The sequence below is a fragment of the Gopherus flavomarginatus genome, chromosome 1 (genome assembly GCF_025201925.1).
Source record: "Gopherus flavomarginatus isolate rGopFla2 chromosome 1, rGopFla2.mat.asm, whole genome shotgun sequence".
NCBI lineage: Eukaryota > Metazoa > Chordata > Testudines > Testudinidae > Gopherus > Gopherus flavomarginatus.
The window spans coordinates 107,120,454-107,139,876 of NC_066617.1; the positions used below are offsets into that span (position 1 = coordinate 107,120,454).

At 39.3% G+C, this 19,423-nt stretch overlaps 1 protein-coding gene across 1 annotated transcript in view; it reads left to right on the forward strand.

The window, feature by feature from the left end:
• The window catches only part of IGF1 (insulin like growth factor 1), an 83,759-nt gene that overhangs the window by 57,484 nt on the left and 6,852 nt on the right, over positions 1-19,423 (forward strand). Inside the window, exon 3 of the mRNA XM_050946377.1 lies at positions 9,100-9,281. Within this exon, the coding sequence (XP_050802334.1) occupies positions 9,100-9,281 (182 nt within the window). The remainder of the gene's footprint in view (positions 1-9,099; positions 9,282-19,423) is intronic.

The following is a 19,423-nucleotide window of genomic DNA, read 5'->3' on the forward strand; positions in this document are numbered from 1 at the left end:
TGTGTGAGGGTAAATTGTTACAACCTCTGTACTTTGGAAACAAGTTTAAGAGGGGTTGTTGGGTTTTCTTCGGGGTGGAGGAAATTAAGATTAAATATCCAATGAAGAGCAAAAAATTGTTTCTGAAAGCAGATTCCTAGGGGAAGAAAATTACCCTGTTTAATTATGTGGCAGGTTGTCTGGCAGACACTAACTAAAATTAAAAATTAACACAAACTGGAGACTAAATCCACATAGACAGAAGTAATAATTTCCTTCTAAGTGCATTTAGCCTACAGTATGTTAATCTAGGTTTTCCAGAGCTGAAATACAATGTTTGATTTTGTTGTCTGTGCGGATTTCTCTGTTCAAAACACAGTGACTTTTTTCTCATAAAGCCTAATCTATGAATCTTTATATACTTAATCCTGCCAGAGCACAGGGGGATGGACTAGAGACCTCTTGAGGTGCCTTTCCAGCCCTAAGTCTTTATGATTATATGATTCCTCGCAATCATAATAATGTTACATTGCTATGCCATCTGAGTGCTCATGCGTTCCCAACAAAACTCTCTTAGGATTTGCAAAGACAAAGCCTTTTACAATGAATTAAGACAATATCCTCTATTGTTTTACATTCAGAATGCAATGGAACCAAGTATCCTGCAAAGCAGTAGCTGCGTACAATCTAGTACTCTCAATATTAAAAAAAAATGCACAACTCTCATTCAAATGTTACTAGTACTTTTTGATAAAACTCATCTTTTAGTCTCATACATGTAAAACTTAGGCTTCAGAGCTAGTACATCCATTCATCATGTAGTTACAAATACAAATATATGCTCATTTTGGTGGATATAAACAAAATCCAAATTTGGCTCAACATATTAATTGTGCAACACTCAATAAAACATAAAAGCAAAATTGCAAGTAAGTGTTCAGGATTCAAAACAAGTGCAGTACATTTTAATTAAAATCAGCTTACTTGTTTGCTAGATTTACATTTTAAATAATTCCTAGTGTACAGAAACTTTGACAACAGGTAGCAAGATTTTTGTAAATCTTTCGTACCATCATCAAAACACAGACATTTCCTTTTGATTTTACACAGGCCTCTAGTTTTCCCAGTAGTGACTGGAAACTCTAAAGAAAAGCCATAGAAGTAAACTCGTGCAGAAGTTACAATGGGAACAATTTAATCATCAACAGGGGCGTCATTGCAGAAAAATTCTTGGGGGCAAAGTTGTGTCAGCATATAGAACATTATATGTGACAATATCATATCTTCAAAGTCACATGGAGAGAGGCAAACAGTGGAAGACACACAGGCATATGAAAAGTCTGTTGGGGAGGGGAAACCAAGATCGAGGCCTGGGGGGCAACTGCCCCCATTGCCAAAAGCAAATTATCCCCCTCATTGTCAAGATTTTCAAATATGATTTTGGGCACCTCATTGCTTAGGTGACCAGTATTAGACACCCAAAATTGGAGCACTCATAATCACTTGTCACATTTAAAAATCTTGGCTTTGTAGATTTGGCAATATTTAACTTGGATTTCACACTTTGCATTTTGTGCTTAAAGTTAAGCATGTGCTTAGGTGGTTTCCTAAATTGGGAAGTTTTCCTGAATCAGGGCCTAAACATCACTCTCAGCTTCTGCTCCAGTAATGACAAAGATGTTACTTATTACAGCACAGTGTGAAGACCTGAGTAATGATTCCAATTTGAGTGGTGCTACAGTTCCTTCCAGAGCCCTTGTAGTAGTAAGGTTTCAGAGTAGCAGCCATGTTAGTTTGTATCCACAAAAAGAACAGAAGTACTTGTGGCTCCTTAGAGACTAACAAATTTATTTGAGCATAAGCTTTCATGGGCCACAGCCCACATCTTCAGATGCATAGAATGGAACATATAGTAAGGATATATATATATATTGCATATATATACAGAACAAAATTGCCACCTTTAAGTCTGTTACTGAGTGACCAGTATTTGCTTCAGGTTGGGGGGTGTCTGCAAGCAAGTATTGATCTGTCTCTCAAAAGCTGTGAGATACTCATCAGCAACCACACACCACACAACAAAAACACTAACCCAGGAACCTATCCATGTAACAAAGCCCAATGCCAACTCTGTCCACACATTTATTCAAGTGACACCATCATAGGACATAATCACATCAGCCACACCATCAGAGGCTCGTTCACTTGCACATCTACCAATGTGATATATCCCATCATGTGCCAGCAAGGCCCCTCTGCCATGTACATTGGCCAAACCAGACAGTCTCTGCACAAAAGAATAAATGGACACAAATCTGACATCAGGAATCATAACATTCAAAAACCCAGTAGGAGAACACTTCAACCTCCCTGGTCACTCAGTGACAGACTTAAAGGTGGCAATTTTACAACAGAAAAGCTTCAAAAACAGACTCCAGTGAGAAACTCCTGAACTTGAATTAATCTGCAAACTAGATACCATTAATTTAGGCTTGAATAGAGACTAGCAATGGCTGAGTCATTACACAGATTGACTCTATTTCCCCATGTTAAGTATCCTCATACCTTCTTGTCAACTGTCTAAAATGGGCTCTCTCTATTATCAATACAAAAGTTTTTCTTTCTCCTGCTGATAATAACTCATCTTAATGAATTAGCCTCAGAGTTAGTTTGGCTACTTCTACCTTTTCATATTCTGTCTGTGTGTATATATCCTTACTATATGTTCCATTCTATGCATCTGAAGAAGTGAGCTTTAGCCCACAAAAGCTTATGCTCAAATAAATGTGTTAATCTCTAAGGTGCCACAAGTACTCCTGTTCTTTCTGTAGTAGTAAGCTAGCTCTGTGTTTCTGCTGAACTTTTTTTCATGACATTTCTCATTGTTAATATTACCAGTGTGGTTTCTAATCCTCAGAGGAGGTCTAGATGGCAGGATGGTTAAACTTTCTGTACCTGTCTACACTAGAGCTCCCGATCTTGCTACTACCAGTAGAGCTGAACTGTGGCCTGAGCAGTGAGAAATTTGCTGCGGAAAGAAGAGTCTAGCATAGAGAAGGACCTACTAAATTACTTCGTGGCCACGCATTGTTTAAAGGGAAGTACAGAAGCCAGCTGTTTAACCATTGGAATTCTATAATTTGGCTCATTTTCAAGAAACAGCAGAATACTTTGCTACAGTAGATTAAATGGTAGCCAAAAATTCTATTAAGTAAACTTTGACCTACAAGATATGAAACCTCTTTGGAGTAACAGCTGACAAAAAAGGAAACAAACCTCCAAGGACATGAGTATACATCAGCAAAAAGGAATTCCTAGGACTGTTGCATGTCCAAAGGCATCATTCTGAAGGTTGAGTAAATATAAGGAACTGTTTGATGGCAGCCAGAGAGCAGTTCTGATGTTGAGTCAGAACGAAAGGGAAGAACGGTGTGGGTGAGCAGGACTGGATACGTCCTACTGGCATATCAGGATCAATCAGTATTTTTAGGCAATCCTGGCTTTTAGGTAACAGATTAAAATATGAGCAACAGAAGGTTAGGGAACTCATTCTCTTGAATGAAATCCCCTTCAGACCATTTCCTTTTATTATAGAATTTCTTATGAACTGGACAACTGATGTTGCATGTGTAGGTCTTCTTGCCTTTTTAAGATATTTTCTCATGCTGTTCACTCAGGTAAGCACTCCAAGCACATGCTTAAGTCTATCCCCATTTAGGAAACCACTAAAGCACATGCTTAACTTCAATGGGACTTCAATGAGACTTAGGCATGTACTTGAAGTTCAGTGCATGTTTTAGTGCTTTGCTGAGTAGGAGCCAGAGGGTCTGATCCTGCAGTCCTTTTGCAGGATCAGACAAAAAGTTACCATTAAAGAAAAAGGTTAGTGTAAGAAATGTTCTGATACGTCTGCATAACAGCTAATTGGCTCTGGTAGAGAACCAGGGATAGTGTTATCGTCTCAGGAAAATTCATAAGACACTGTCATTCACAGGACATGTAGTCAGTGAAGGAAACTTGGTTCTATATCCAAATTGACTGATGATTTAAAGGAGTATTTAACAAGTGACTTAATCTTATTGTGCCTCAATTTCCTAATCTGGAGAGAATAATACTTACCTACTTCCTAGGGTTGTTGTGAGGTTTTATTGTTTGTGAGCTCTTTTCATGAAAGGCACTAAAGAAGTATTAAATATTATGATTATCACTGAAATCTCATAGCATTTAGATAGATGAAAAACGATGGTGACTTTCCCAATGACTCAAATATTACGATGATAAGGACGGTGTAAGACTTTGTCTACTCTTGTGGCAGCATACGGGATACATGTAGCTTCCTGTCACAGTGAAAGGAAGTCTAAGGGTACGTCTAAACTACCCACCAGATCGGCAAGTAGTGATCGATCTATCGGGGATCGATTTATCGTGTGTAGATGCAATAAATCGATCCCTGATCGCTCTCCTGTCAACTGCTGAACTCCAGCTGGGCAAGAGGCGGAAGCAAAGTTGACGGGGGAGTAGCGGCCATCAAACTCACGCCGCGAGGGCGCAAAGTAAGTGATTCTAAGTTGATCTAAGATACATCGACCTCGGCTACACTAATCTCATAGCTGAAGTTGTGCATCTTAGATTGATCCCTTACCCCAGTGTAGATCAGGCCTAAGTCCACATTGTGAAAGTCTGTGGCAAGGAGGAGGCAGCAGGGAAGGGGTCCAGCAGTGGGAAGCTGCCAGAGCCTTTCCCTATTGCGTTTTCCCAGTACCAGAGCTTATCACTGCAGCAGGGAAAGACTCCAGCAGCGAGGAGGTAGCGGCACACTACAATGATAAAAATAGCAGCGTAGATATAGAAGGTGCTGCTTGGGCGTGTAGACAACCATGTAGGGCATATACCGTAGGGTTCTGGTGTGTCTTCACTATACTCATCTAAGCAGTGTCTCACTGTCTACACTGCTATTTATACCAGTGCTAGCTGGGTGTGCTGTATCTGTACTCTATAAACAGAATGACTGAGAACAGACTGACTTTTTGATGATGATTCCCTGGTCCTAAGCACCCTCTCAGAACCATGTAGTTCTGCTCATTTAAGCCCTGATGCAGCAAAGCATTCGAGCATGTGCTTGACTTTAAGTACATGTTTATATCCAACCCCATTCAGCAAAGCACATTTCAATGGGACTTAGTTGTGTGTTTGAAGTTAAGCACATGCTTTTCTGAATAAGAATGGACACAAAGTACATGTTTAAGTGCTTTGCTAAAACAGCACCCTACTCTAAAGACAGAAGCCATGGCTATCATGAATTGGTTCTGGGTTTTGGCAGAATGTAATTTCTTTTCTTTTCTAGACAAAAAAGGCATACAACTCAAATTGCAATTGATAAACAGTGCATCAGTGAATATATGATTCTGACTGTTTATTAGTAATTCAGTAGTGCCCAGAGGAACCAGTCAGGATTAGTGCTTTCTAGGTACTGTAAAAACATGTCAAATGAAAAATAAAGTTCTTGACCTCAAAATGTTACAACCTAAATTAAAACAAGACACAATAGATTTGTTAAAATCACAATCTGTGAATAGGCAACATGTAAATTGAAAAAGCTAAATTTGATAAATAAACTAATTTCTATGAATAGTTTGATGATCTGTGTCAGTGAGAGTTACACAGGCACATCCTGGGACAGAGTTTAACCTGCAATTATTTAAATGTAAAATAAGTCAGAGAGAATCTGAGGGTATGTCTGTACTACCTGCCGGATCGGCGGGCAGTGATCGATCCAGCGGGGGTCAATTTATCGCATCTAGTCTAGACATGATAAATTGACTCTCAAGCACTCTCCCATCGTCTCCTGTACTCCACCAGGCCAAGAGACGGAGCCAGAGTTGACTGGGGAGAGTCAGCAGTTGACTCACCGCAGTGAAGACTCCATGGTAAGTTGATCTAAGTAAGTCGACTTTAGCTACGTTATTCACGTACCTGAAGTTGTGTAACTTAGATCGATCCCCCGTCCCCCAGTGTAGACAAGGGCTGAGACAGCTCCCAGTACCAGATAAAGTAAATGCCACTCTATTTTTGACCCCTAAACACTAAGTTCTATAAAATCAGTTATGCTAAGGAGATCAAGTTAGAAAGCTTCTGAATCAAGTCTCGCATATCTCACAGGTAGTAGTGTTCCTTACTGGGTGAAAATAATCTAGAAAATCCTTTAAAAATTTCTTTATCTTGGCACATTTATAAGACATTTCTGTGGTACACACACAAACACACCAAAAAACAACCCTGCACCGTAAAATATTACTATAATCTATTACTGGCTTGCTGTCCTGTTTATCTTTATGAAACAAATAATTTAGCAGAGAATGTACAGTATAGAGGCCCTCAGTGGATTACAATGTACTAAATAAGCATGTTTTTCTTTTTCTTTAATTTATAATCCCTGGAAAAAGATGTTTAAAAAAACCCTATTGTTTAAGTTTACTAAGCTCACAGGGACAGTTAGTTCTGAGCTGACGGTATCCCTGGCTATAAAGTTAGACATATTTTATCACTAAAAAATATCTTTTCTTTTATGGATGTACTGTGGTCTCAGAGGCTCTTGATCAGTGATTATTTGTTTTAATCACAAAGGAGTACAAACTGTACTGTCTTCCCCAAACTGACAACTCCAGGATGTCTTTGTGCCTCCAGAATTTACTGTAAGAGGGAAAGAAGCAAAATTTTCCCAATGAAAAACTAAATTCATCTATTTTGTGACAGTCTCACTCTTCATCCAGGCTGTGTCCCTTGTCCTTTCCTAAAACTTAGTCTCCTGACAGTCCAACTGGATGTTGTCACTGTGTAGTAGTAAAACTACAGGCCCAGCAAAGAGAAGGCTGCTGCATGCCCAACTCCCTCCCTGCTGTCAAAGAGTGGAGAGAAATGCAGAAACTAGCCAAGAAATCAAAAAAAGAAAGTCAGAAAGGAAGACATGGATCAGAAGGAGAGAAAAGTAGAAGTGGATGTTGTGAGGATTTTAATAACATTATTGTTGATTAGAGCTGGATTAATACTGCAAAACATTTTCTGTGACCATCAGTTTGAGTTATTAAGTGAATTCATTTCTGCTGCATTGGTTCCCCTGTGGTATTCACATTGGGTAAACATTAGTGTCATCAAGTTTTACTTTCGCAAACATTTAATGGGCAAACACTGCCTCGTTCACAGAGCACACACTTATCGCAACTGATCAGTGACCATAGGGTACAATAAGCAGCAAACAGTATGCAAAGCCAGTCCTGTTTCATACATTGTTTCACAACTATACAGTGCTAGGTAGCAGTATACAGCATTCCCTCACCATGCACCTTAATGCTTAATGCTTTTACAGCACTTTACTGGTTATTGCTAACTCAACCTTACTTTCTACTGCTTACTGTTTTCTGATTAAACCACATCTTACAGTCTGTAAAAATTCTCTATATTTTTCCCCTTTACATTTAATTTTGGCCTCAGTGAAGCCCCCTTTTGTTTAAAATGTTAGGAAATAGTATCTTAACAGCACTATTCATTATTTTAAAGAAACTACTATACATTACCTATCTATAAAAAGAGGAATAAGGACAGCCCATGGTATTATAGACCAGTCAACTTAGATAATGGAGCAAATAATCAAACAATCAAGGTAAGCACCTATCAATAAGGTGATAAGTAATTGTCAACATGAATTTGTCAAGTACAAATCATGTCAAACCAACCTAATATTCTTTTACCAGGTAGCAAGCCAGGATAGTGGGGAAGCAGTACATGTGATATAATTCGACTTTAGTAAGGCTTTTGATACCGTCTTACCTGACTTTCTCATAAACAACCTAGAGAAATACAATCTAGATGAACCTACTATAGTGTGGGTGCACAACTGGTTGGAAAATCATACTCAGAGTGTAGCTATTAGTGGTTCACAATCAAGCTGGAAGGGCATATTGAGTGGGGTCCCGCAGAGATCTGTTCTGGGTCTGGTTCTATTCTATCTTCATAAATGGTTTGGCTAAATGGCATACCAAATACACTTGTAAAATTTGTGGATGATATCAAGTTGGGAGGGTTGCAAACGCATTGGAGGACAGTATTAGAATTCAAAATGGTCTTGACAAACTGGAGAAATGGTCTGAAATAAGTAGGATGAAATTCAATAAGAATAAATTGTTCTCCTTAACCACTGAGGACAGGACAAGAAGCAATGGTCTTAAATTGCAGCAAAAGAGATTTAGATTAGACATTAGGAAGACTTCCTAACTTTAAGTGTAGTTAAGCACAAATTACCTAGGGAGGCAGTGGAATCTCTGGGCTTGCACACACTAGTGTTTACTTTTCTATAACTTAAGCCGCTCTGGTAAAAGCCACCCTCGAGTTACATAAGTTACATCTGTCTAAGCGCCAGTGTGGACAGTGCTATGTGAGCAGGAGAAGCGACTGCCACTTAGGGAGGTAGAGTAATTATGCTAACAGGAGACATCTCTCCCATTGGCACAAAGCATCTGCTCTAGCAATGCTAGAGTGACACAGCTACATAGGTAGCCATTCTAGTGTAGACTAGCCCAAAGTCTTTGGAGGTTTTTAAGAGCAGGTTGGACAAACACCTATCAGAGCTGGTTTAGATAATACTTAGTACTGCCTCAATGCAAGGAACTGGAATAGATGACCTATCAAGGTCCCTTCCAGTCCTACTTTTCTATGATTTTTATGAACAAACTATGATCTTTAAACACTCCTAATTCTACCAATTCAAAGTCAGTTTTCACCCAAATGATGACAGGTACATTGCCAAATGTAAGCTTCCTACCCTCAACCTCTTTAGTGCTAAAATAGTTCCAAAAAAGCTTTTAACAACATTTTTATAATAAGAAAAGTTATGGTTTTGCTCAAATGTTAAAAGAAAATAGCCCTTAGGCACAGACAAAGGCTGGACATTTTCAGGTAAATGATTCAGAGAGTTATGAGCAACTGAAGAAAGGGTCATATAGGCAGCCTTAACTACAACTGTCACTAGTATTCCAGCTATAATAATGCAGCCTATCATAGGAGTGCTACTGAGGCTTTTGCATTTTTTCCCCAACAATAAAACTCTCCCATTTGTGTTGTGTGCAGGTAAGCCAACAGGGTATGGATCCAGCAGTAGACGTTTACACCACAAGGGAATAGTGGATGAATGCTGCTTCCAGAGCTGTGACCTGAGGAGGCTGGAAATGTACTGCGCTCCTATCAAGCCACCCAAATCTGCACGCTCTGTACGTGCTCAGCGCCACACTGATATGCCAAAAGCACAAAGGGTAGGAGATTTTACTCAAGCCTGGTCGTGTAGCAAGTAGTGTGTGTTTTACCTAATAAGGAAAAGCATCATGATTGTGAATCTTATTTAAAATATCCCCTAGGTTTCAAATATAGGTATCAAAGATTTAGTGGCACTTTTGGAAAGTAATGTCTGTCAAGGGAATGCCTGGTTCCTTGAATATGGAGTATTTCACCTCTAAATTATCTATAGAGTAAAACAGAAAGGAGCATAAACTCTGGCAAGCCAAATGTAAAATTATAATTAGCCAGGAGAAAAAAGAATTTGAAGAGTAACTAGCAAAAGACTCAAAAACTAACACCAAAAAGTACATCAGAAGCAGGAAGCTTGCCAAACAATCAATGGGGCCACTGGATGCTTGAGATCTGCAAGGGCACTTAAGGAAGATAAGGCCATTGCGGAGAAGTTAAATGAATTCTTTGCATTGGTCTTCACTGAAGAGGATGTGAGGGAGATTCCCACACCTGAGCCATTCTTTTTAGGTGACAAATCTGAAGAAAAGTCTGAGATTGAGGTGTCAATTGGGGAGGTTAGAGAACAAATTGATAAATTAAGCAGTAATAAGTCACCACCCAATAGTTCTGAAGGAACTCAAATATGAAATTGGAGAACTACTAATTATGGTATGTAACCTATCACTTAAATCAGATTCTGTACCAGATGACTGGAGGATAGCTGATGTGGCACCAATTTTTAAAAAAGACTCCAGAGGCAATCCTGGCAATTACAGGCCAATAAGTCTAACTTCGTTGCCAGGCAAATTGGTTAAAACTACAATAAAGAACAGAATTATCAGACACAGATGAATACAGGTTGCTGGGGAAGATTTAACACAGATTTTGTAAAGGGAAATCATGACTCTCCAATCTATTAGAATTCTTTCAGGGGGTCAGCAAATCTGGACAAGGGTAATTTAGTGGCTATAGTGTACTTGGACTTTCAGAAAGCCTTTGACAAGGTCCCTCACCAAAGGCTCTTAAGCAAAGTAAGCAATCATGGCATAAGAGAGAAGGACCTCTCATGGATTAGTAACTGGTTAAAAGACAGGAAACAAAGAATAGGAATAAATAGTCAGTTTTCCAGTTGGAGAGAGGTAAATAGTGATGTCCCTCCAGAAGCTGTATTGGGACCAGTGCTGTTCAACATATTCATAAATGATCTGGAAAAGAGGATAAACAATGAGGTGGCAAAATTTTCAGATGATACAAACTTACTCAAGATAGTTAAGTCCACAGTAGACTGCGAAGAGTCACAAGGAGATCTCACAAAACTGGGTGACTGGGCAACAAAATAGCAGATGAAATTCAATGTTGATAAATGCAAAGAAATGCACAATTGTAAACATAATCCCAGCTATACATAGAAAGCGATAGGATCTAAATTAGCAGTTACCAGTCAAAAAAGAGATCTTGGAGTCATTGTGGATAGCTCTTGAAAACACCTCCTCAAAGTGCAGCAGCAGTCAAAAAAGATAACAGAATGTTAGGAACCTTTAGGAAAGGAATAGATAATAAAACAGAAAATATCATAATGATACTATATAAAACCATGGTACTCTTGGAGCTTGAATACTTTGTGCACTTCTGGTTGCCCCATCTCAAAAAAGATATATTAGAATTGAGAAGAGGTATGGAACAGCTTCTATATGAGGAGAGATTAAAGACTGGGATTTTTCATCTTAGAAAAGAGACCACTAAGGGGGGATATGCTAGAGAAATATAAAATTATGAATGGTGCGGAAAAAGTGAATAAGGAAGTGTTATTTATTCCTTGACATAACACAAGAACCGTCATGTTTAAAGCAAACAAAAGGAAGTACTTTTCTACACAATGTACAGTCAACCTGTGGAACTTGTTGTCAAGAGACGCTGTGAAAGTCAAAACTATAACAGGGTTCAAAAAAGAATTAGATAAGTTAATGGAGGATAGGTCCATCAATGGCTATTAGCCAAGATGGTCAGGGAAGCAATTCCATGCTCTGGGTTTCCCTATCCTCTGACTACCAGAAGCTGGGAGTGGACAACAGGGGATGGATCACTCCATGATGGCCTGTTCTATTCATTCCCTCTGAAGCACCTGGCATTGGCCACTGTCGGAAGTCAGGATACTGGGACAGGATCTGAGGTCAGACCCAGTATGGCCATTCTTATGTTCTTACTTTCTTACATTACCAATTCATCACTGTTCAAATGTAATCAGATGGCTACTGTGGATCTACTGAAAGTGAGTTTAGAACCTCACTCCAGATCCCACTGGACGAGTATTCACATCATAAAACCATCACTACTGTTGACAGTAAGTGCCATTTTCAATAGAGAAGCCAAACACTAAATGATCATGAACTGATCTCCTCAGAACTCTCTCACTATCTCAGAACAGAGGCACAATGAGGGGACATTAAGGAAGAAGATTTCATTTCAGCTGCCCAAGTGTGCTGTGTCTACTCTGTAAATTAATAGATGACTTTAGTCTCCAAAGCTGTAGTTCTAGCATTTTTCCCCAGAACCAAATTAATTTAATATTCACCACAGCTATTATATACAGACATAAATGATGTCCAGTGATTCCTTGTTTTGCTCTTGCTCTCCATTATTATTTCACGTATACATTACACTAGCATTCTGAGTCCCCATTATTATTATTTGTATCACAGTTGTGCCTAGAGGCTCCATCTAGGATTGGGGCCCTATTGTGCTAAGTGCTGTACATGTATGTAGTAAAAGATGTCCCTGCCCTGATGAGCTTACAATCTAAATGACCCTAAGTAAGCTGTCCATGGCCACTGTCACATCTGGACACATCTCCACCTTGGTCTCCTGTTTGGCCTCTGAGCATCTCTCTTTTATGTGTTACTTGCCTTTTACACTGTGCAGCACATTTTCTGGGGTTAGGCCTGTCTGCCCAGGCCATTTGACTGAGTACAGTGTGCTGTGGCCTGGTGTCACAACTCTATCCTGTAGGACCCTCTCTGTAAAGTTACATGAAGGATTTTTTCTCTTTAAAGACAGAATCCAAATTGGCAGGTGAATTCATAATAATACCAACGGTAGTGAGAAAAAGATTTAAATTAGATCAAATTAAATAAAAATGAATGGTCAGCATATTGAGATTTATACTTTGCGAAAGTTAAAGCTGATAAAGCATTTTCAGTGAAAGTTACAGAAGAACAAACTAGAATTTATATAGTCCTAAAAACAACTTCTAAGGTCTGAATGTCTTGTCAGAAATGAACCGCCTGCTTTTTTGAGAGAAAGCAAGCCCTGTCCCACCTCTTCCCCAAGGCTTTTTCAACGCTTTGAAGAAATGGCTCTGTAATACTTGCTGAGAGTCAACCACAGAGATGTACCTCCCACTATGAATGTATGAGGAGTGGAGTCTTCTCCAGGCAAAGATCAACCATAGAGCAGCAACCTATATGGTTTCTGTACGTCCCAGCACTTTAATGCTCATGGCCTTGGGGAAAAAAAAAGAGAAGAACTATGGCAACTCCTCTTTGTGCTCCACATCCATATGACCTCAGGAGATGGGGTAAAAACATTTTCACTGTGGTTGAAGGGAGAGAAGATTCCCAGCAGCTCTCTACTGGTTCCCCATGACACATCTCCTCCTGAGGGCCACAAGAGCAATCAGTCACCCTCTAGACAACTCTCCACACAAACAGAAGATGGGGCCGCCCTCATCACCTTGGAACACACTTCTCCTCACAAAGGAAAGAAAGATTAGCAGAAAGGTCCTCACAGCCTCCTAGGGTGACCAGATATCCGGATTTTATAGGGACAGTCCCGATTTTTGAGTCTTTTTCTTATATAGGCTCCTATTACCCCCCTGTCCTGATTTTTCACACTTGCTGTCTGGTCACCCTACATCCTCCCAAAACCTAAAGTGTGATCCTAAGAAAGGGAGAGCTTGAGGAGAATACTGGAAGAAGAAAAAAGTGAGAGAAGGGGAGAGATTATTGAGAGAACCAGGAGGGGGAAGTGAGCACGATGGGAGGGAAAAGGAGAGGGAGAATGAAGCCTGGGGGAATGAAAGCCAGAAGAGAGTGAGAGATAAGCAGGGGGAAATGGGGACAAGAGAATAGGGAGAGCAGATGAAAGAGAGTGCAAATTCTGAGGAAGAAAGAGGAGAGGAGGAATTGATTAAGGGACCTGAGAGGAAGAGAGAGAATACATGGATAGACTGAAAGAGAACAGAAGAAGGGGGCTGAGAGAGACTCAAGGAAACCAAAAGAAAGGGAATCATTTACCAGAACAACAGAAAAAGTTGGAGTTTGAAAAAGGGGAGAGAAAAAAAACCTGTGCAAGAAAGAGAAAATAATTAAAGAGAAATGGGAGGGGAAGAGAGTTGAAAAGAGGCAGTCAGAAAGATGAGAAAAGGGAGGTGAAAGAAGAACAATCTGAGAGAAAAATGACCTGAAATGTTCGCTAAGCATTAAGCATGGGGAAAATCAGACTGAGACAAAAGAGACAGGGAAAGAGATAGAAGGAATGAAACTCAGATCTATAACAGATGAAGGGATAAAGTAGAGGGAAATGTAAAAAGAAAGCAAAAAAAAAAAGACAAATTGAACATTTTTAGAATGCTTTATGTAAAGTTTGATGAGACAAACTTTCCTCTGTCTGATGACAGCCACCAAAATTGGTGAGCTTCTTTCTCCCTTGAACCTCCATTCATCTATGTTAACTACTGCCATGAAATGAAAATAAGCATGAGAAATATTTTAACAGTGGATTCTCTTACAGCACATAGACTAGAGAGTTCAAAATGCAATTAATATACTGCAGACTTTGGAAAGAAGGATGAATTAACTAACTCAGGAACTTGTAGAAATAATATGCATCTAGATGTTATAATTGAAATGCAAATTTTAAATGTATTTAAATAAAAAGGACAGTTATACTATATAATGGCTTTAATAGGTGGTGGAGTTAGTGTTTGAGAAACACCATTTTTATGAACCACTTACACTAATGTAATATGTATTTTTATTGTTCCTTGCATGGAATAGCTTTTCCAAAACTGTGGTACCTAGGGAAAATTTAATTGGAGCATGAATTCAAGCTCTCACAAATGCAAAGCCAGAATGCCAGAATAAATAGAGATGTAGGATATTTCAAAGCTCATGCAGCTTCTGGGACTTCAGTCTCTAGGGCTGTCAATACAGGACTTTTCATGAACATAAATTCACTTTGAAATAAAAAATTAATAAATACCGGCTTACAGACCTTCAGATTTTATACAGCATACAGATGAAACAACAAAAACATGGCAAGCAATTGATTTTTATAATAGGTACATTTTCAAATTTAATAAATTTCACAGCCTTTGCAGTCAACTTTGGAAGTGTCCATTGGGGAAGGCAGGTTAATAAACTAATGAGGTCTTTTCCTCTAATGCATACCATATATGAATATACTTAGCTGATTGCTAATCCATGATCTGGCACTCTCGTTTTAATGTAAGAAATTAATTATGTTAAATGGAAAAAGATTTTTGGGGGTTGTGCACAATTTCTTTATCTGCTTTAGAATATCCATTGCATAGTTCCTCAACACAAGTCTGCTCCAAAGTCCACTGAAGCCAATGGGAGTCTTTCCAATGACCGGCTTTGAAGTAGGCCCTCTGGGTTAGATCCTGAAGTTCTTGCTTATGCCCTAATCTTGCAAGCATATCCTGTTTCTGTACAGAGCCCCACTCACTTCAGTGGGCCTCTGTGTGGGCACAAAGATCCTCCTGTGCAGAATAGCTTGAAAGAATGGGACCTTAGGGCTGACAATTCTTATTCAAACATATCTCCCATTGAAGTCGAAGAGGGACTTGCCTAAATAAAATCTGAGTAAGGAATTGAGGATTTGACCCCATATTTGCCTATCTACATAAAGACACTGTTGAAGATTTTTTGTGTAGCTGGTGCCAACATACTGACCAACGTAGGAGTGTATTGACCAACACAGGAGTGTACTATTAAGCAACAAGTACTGAGGTTCGATGAGTAACAAGACTCTGAAGTCCAATAAAATATCTGAACGTCATTGAAAATCAAAGCCAGCATAAGCACTTTTTAGAAGGAGACTACTTTTCTTTCTGAGGAAGGGATCAACTTCTCTAACTCTGAATGTCTGAGCAAAGTCTGGTAATTTTGGACTATGCCTAAATGTTTCTATCCTTCTGTAATAGAGCTCTACAGAATGAAATTAAGTTACTAGAAGTAGGTCATCATCATCATAACATGACTTTAAGCCAATACAAATATAACAGTGATTATTATTGCTGTGAAAGCAGGTGTTCTGGAGGGCTTTAGAACCCCTATAATAGCCTGCTGATAAGGTCATTGGAAAGTCTTTTAAATATTCTCTGTGTTGTTTCAGTGACTCTGATGTGATGAGCCAATTCACATATATAAGTAAGATTGAATAGCATATTTATTTATGATTAAGCTATATTTCAGTCATGGCTTCCTATGATTTGACAAGTGTCTTGTGAGAAGTTTGAGTTTTTCTGTTACAGTAAAAACCATTAATAAGTCAATGATATAAATTTTACACTCAATTACACCCATTCAGCCCCACTGACTTCAGTGGGAATTTGACCCAGTATGTTCATCAGATAGAAGATAACAGGCTGAGACTTTACATACAGGTTTTGCATAAAAAGATGTACCATGAGGAACAACAGAAATCAAATTCAGGAGACTACAATAGTACAGCAAAAGGCAATTTGAGTTTTATAATAAAAAAATAGAATAAGTCTGAATTTGATTTCCCATTATGAGAGATTAATGCAGATTTTGAGTCTGAGGAATCTTCTGAAAATACACTTGTATTTGTGCTCCTTCTTCCCTGGAGGAAAAACTATATGAGAGCCACATCTTGTAGGCCTGCAGGTCCCAGAACTAAATCAATAATAATTTGCACTTCTACAGTGCTTTTCTCCCAGAGCTCTCAAAGCACTTCACAGCTACAGTGTCAACAAATTTAAGCCTCACAATACCTCTGTGATATAGGGAGTTCCTGCTATGGAGTCATTTTTACAGTTAGAAGTGAGTTCTAAAATGGACTTAAAACAGAGCATCATTTTTTGTTTTGCTCTAAATCTTGATGGCCCATGAAAGTGAAATTTCACACGTGGTTTGTTTTTATTCCCTTTGCATTTTCCATGTAGTTTTTAGTTGGTTTCTTTTCATAAGTTTCAAACAGGAAGACTTTGAATTTGGGTTTTGACTCAAAAAAAATTATTATTTTTTGGTAGTCCTACTTTTCATCAGTGATGGGTATCTCTTTAAAAAAAATATTGTCACAACTACAGCACACTACAGACCACACACTGCAACTGTAACTCTGCCCTCCTAAGAATGCCAACCTCTCATCACCCCCTTTAACTGTTCTTCTGTGCACAAGCCTTTACCAAATGACCCTCTCCCAGTGCAGCCAACTACTACACCAAACATGCACAATTGCTGTCATTGGGGTAAAATAATCTGATAAAGTGATGTGTGCAGAAGGACGAGCTGGTGGGACTGCAGGCCAAACAACAAACTCCATATTGAGCAAGTGCAGTCTTACATGCCATCTTTCCAGAAAGATTTCTGGATATTGGTGGTTAGGGGTGGTTGCAAACTACAATGACACACAGCTCCTATCAGTCCTCAGTGTTGAAACCTTGGGAAGTAACATGTTCGCAGGCAGCCACCTGAAAGGATGCTAAAGGAATCCCTATACTCACTAGCTAACCAGGGAGTTAGATTCAGAGCCTCGGGAGTATTTAGGCACCTAACTCTCATTCATTTCAGTGGGAGTTAGGCCCTACTTAACAAGAAAGATAAGGTTGTCCCCTGTCCAAAGATACTATTTTTCTGGGTCCCAGCATACAAGGGCAGCCAACTGTAGGTTGTTGTTTTTCCTCTGGGCAGAAAGCATTATTTGTGGACAGGAAATGCTTTTTATTTTATCATGAAAATTGATTTTCTCCAATACAAAACCACAATTGTTTCTAGCAGCATATCAAAAAATTTTACTTCCAAACTCAACTAGCAAAATTCACAGGCTTTGCAGAAGGTGAGAACACTGTTGCACTTCTAATTTAAAAAAGCCCTAATTCTAGTATGGAACTTTCAGTCCAGTCAGCACCAAGAGTTTAAGTAGTCATAGTTGAAAAAGCCAATAGCTTGTTCTAGAATCACAGCCTGAGATAACCATTGTGGCTAGACCAAAGTATTTTGACTAGTTAGAAACTAGTCAAATCTGGGCTGAAAGTTAAGTAACCCTTTACACTGTCTTGTGCTGAAAAGTATTCTTCCATAGAAAGTGATCTGTGAAAGAAAATTATCAGACTTCTGTGACATTCCTCAGGATACAATCTGGACCATGGAACAGCTCTGTCCCCTTAATTGTCTAGCCTGTGGTGCCTTTTACACTGCTTTGCAGTCAGAACATCCACTACTGGCCCGCTCACACAGCCTCCAGCATGCAAATTCACTCCCAGATAAATACATGAGCTCTCTGACGAGTCACTCATGAATTAAACTGAAGGGCAACACCTGGTCCCAGCCTTGTCCCCCAGAAATGAGCATCTGGTGCTGTCCAGCACACCACTGAACAATGAAAGCCCATAGAAAGTCTGTCATTTCATCAAAAGAAAATGATATGTGCACCAGCCTTGTTATCCCAAATGGAGCTTTCCACACACTCTAATCCAAACACACTGGTTAAGATAAAACAATAAGATAATTTTATCAACTACAGAGAGACATTTTAAGTGTTTACAAGCACTGATGCATAAAAGTCAGGATTGGTTACAAAAGAAAATTAATGCCTAACTTAACACACTAATACCTAACTTAACAAATTAAGTGGCCTTAAAAGCAAAAGTTTTGTATCATCATATGCTGCTGTAAATTTCACAGGCTAGGTATCCTTCCAGCCTGGGGCCACTAGCACCTTAGCTCAGTTCTTTGAGCATAGATGATGTCATGAACAGAGAGATGAGAGGACGAAAGGTATAGTCAGATATTTTCCTCCCACTTTATAGCTCAATTTGCTAGTGCTAGAAACTTCCTTGCTGAGTCATGGTGACACACAGTCCATTACAGATGTGAAGTTTGAATCACCCATGTGATGAAATGTAAATTTCTTGTTTAAATCTCTCCTCCTACCCCGCTGGAGGATGGCCATTTAAATAGGTGATGGCCCTCTAACACCTGTTTGGGGTGCTAGTGTGTCTTTGTCTCTGAAAAACTGGTTTCAGCCTGCCTTTCTAACTCTGGAACATGTTACAGCAACATTATACTGTAGAAATTTATAACGTTAGTTACAATGTTGATACATATATAGTTTACCAGGACAATAATGTTCAGCAGATTATAATTTTCAAATTATATCTCAATCAGGCATACATTATACAAAATTTATCATAGTCTTGTAAAAGTGGTGACCATAAGAGTATAGACCATCAAACCTTCCCATAAAACAAACAATAACTTACCTTTACCCTCTACAAACTGTCCACATTCTCTTGTAGGGTGCTCCAATCACTCTGATCTCAGCACAGTGGAAGTTGGCCTGAGCCTGAAAGAGAAATGCAATAAAAAATGTGAAATGGTTTTAGGTGATGTAGTTGCCCTTTTTTAATGTGACTTGTGAAGATATTGATGAAGTTACTGGAATTTAATACTTTGCCTTTTGTTGGTCACTTTAGTAGTATTACAAAACAAGAGCCTTGTCATGACCCACAGGTCTCCAACCTGGGCCCACAAGGTTCATGGGAGCATCCACACTCCATCCCTCCACCTAGCAGCCTACTGGCAATAGCTTACCTGAGACCAATGAAGCAAGCTCCAATGTAAGGCTCCATCTATGAGGTCCAAGTGGCAGAGTCCCAGAGCATCTGATTGGCTTGCTGGCCCTATTTAAGCCAGCAGAAGGAACAGGAAGCTGTATGAACAACTGGCCTCCATCCTGCTCTGGACTGCGTGCCTTGTGCTTCCTGCTGTCTACTACCTGCTATTGCTTCCCTTGGTCTCCTGCATTCCAACTTGGCTTGATTCAGGGATCTGACTTGCGGTTCCTGACATCCAGGCCCCAATATCCTGACTTGGCCTGACTGGTTCCCAATTCATGGTTCTGA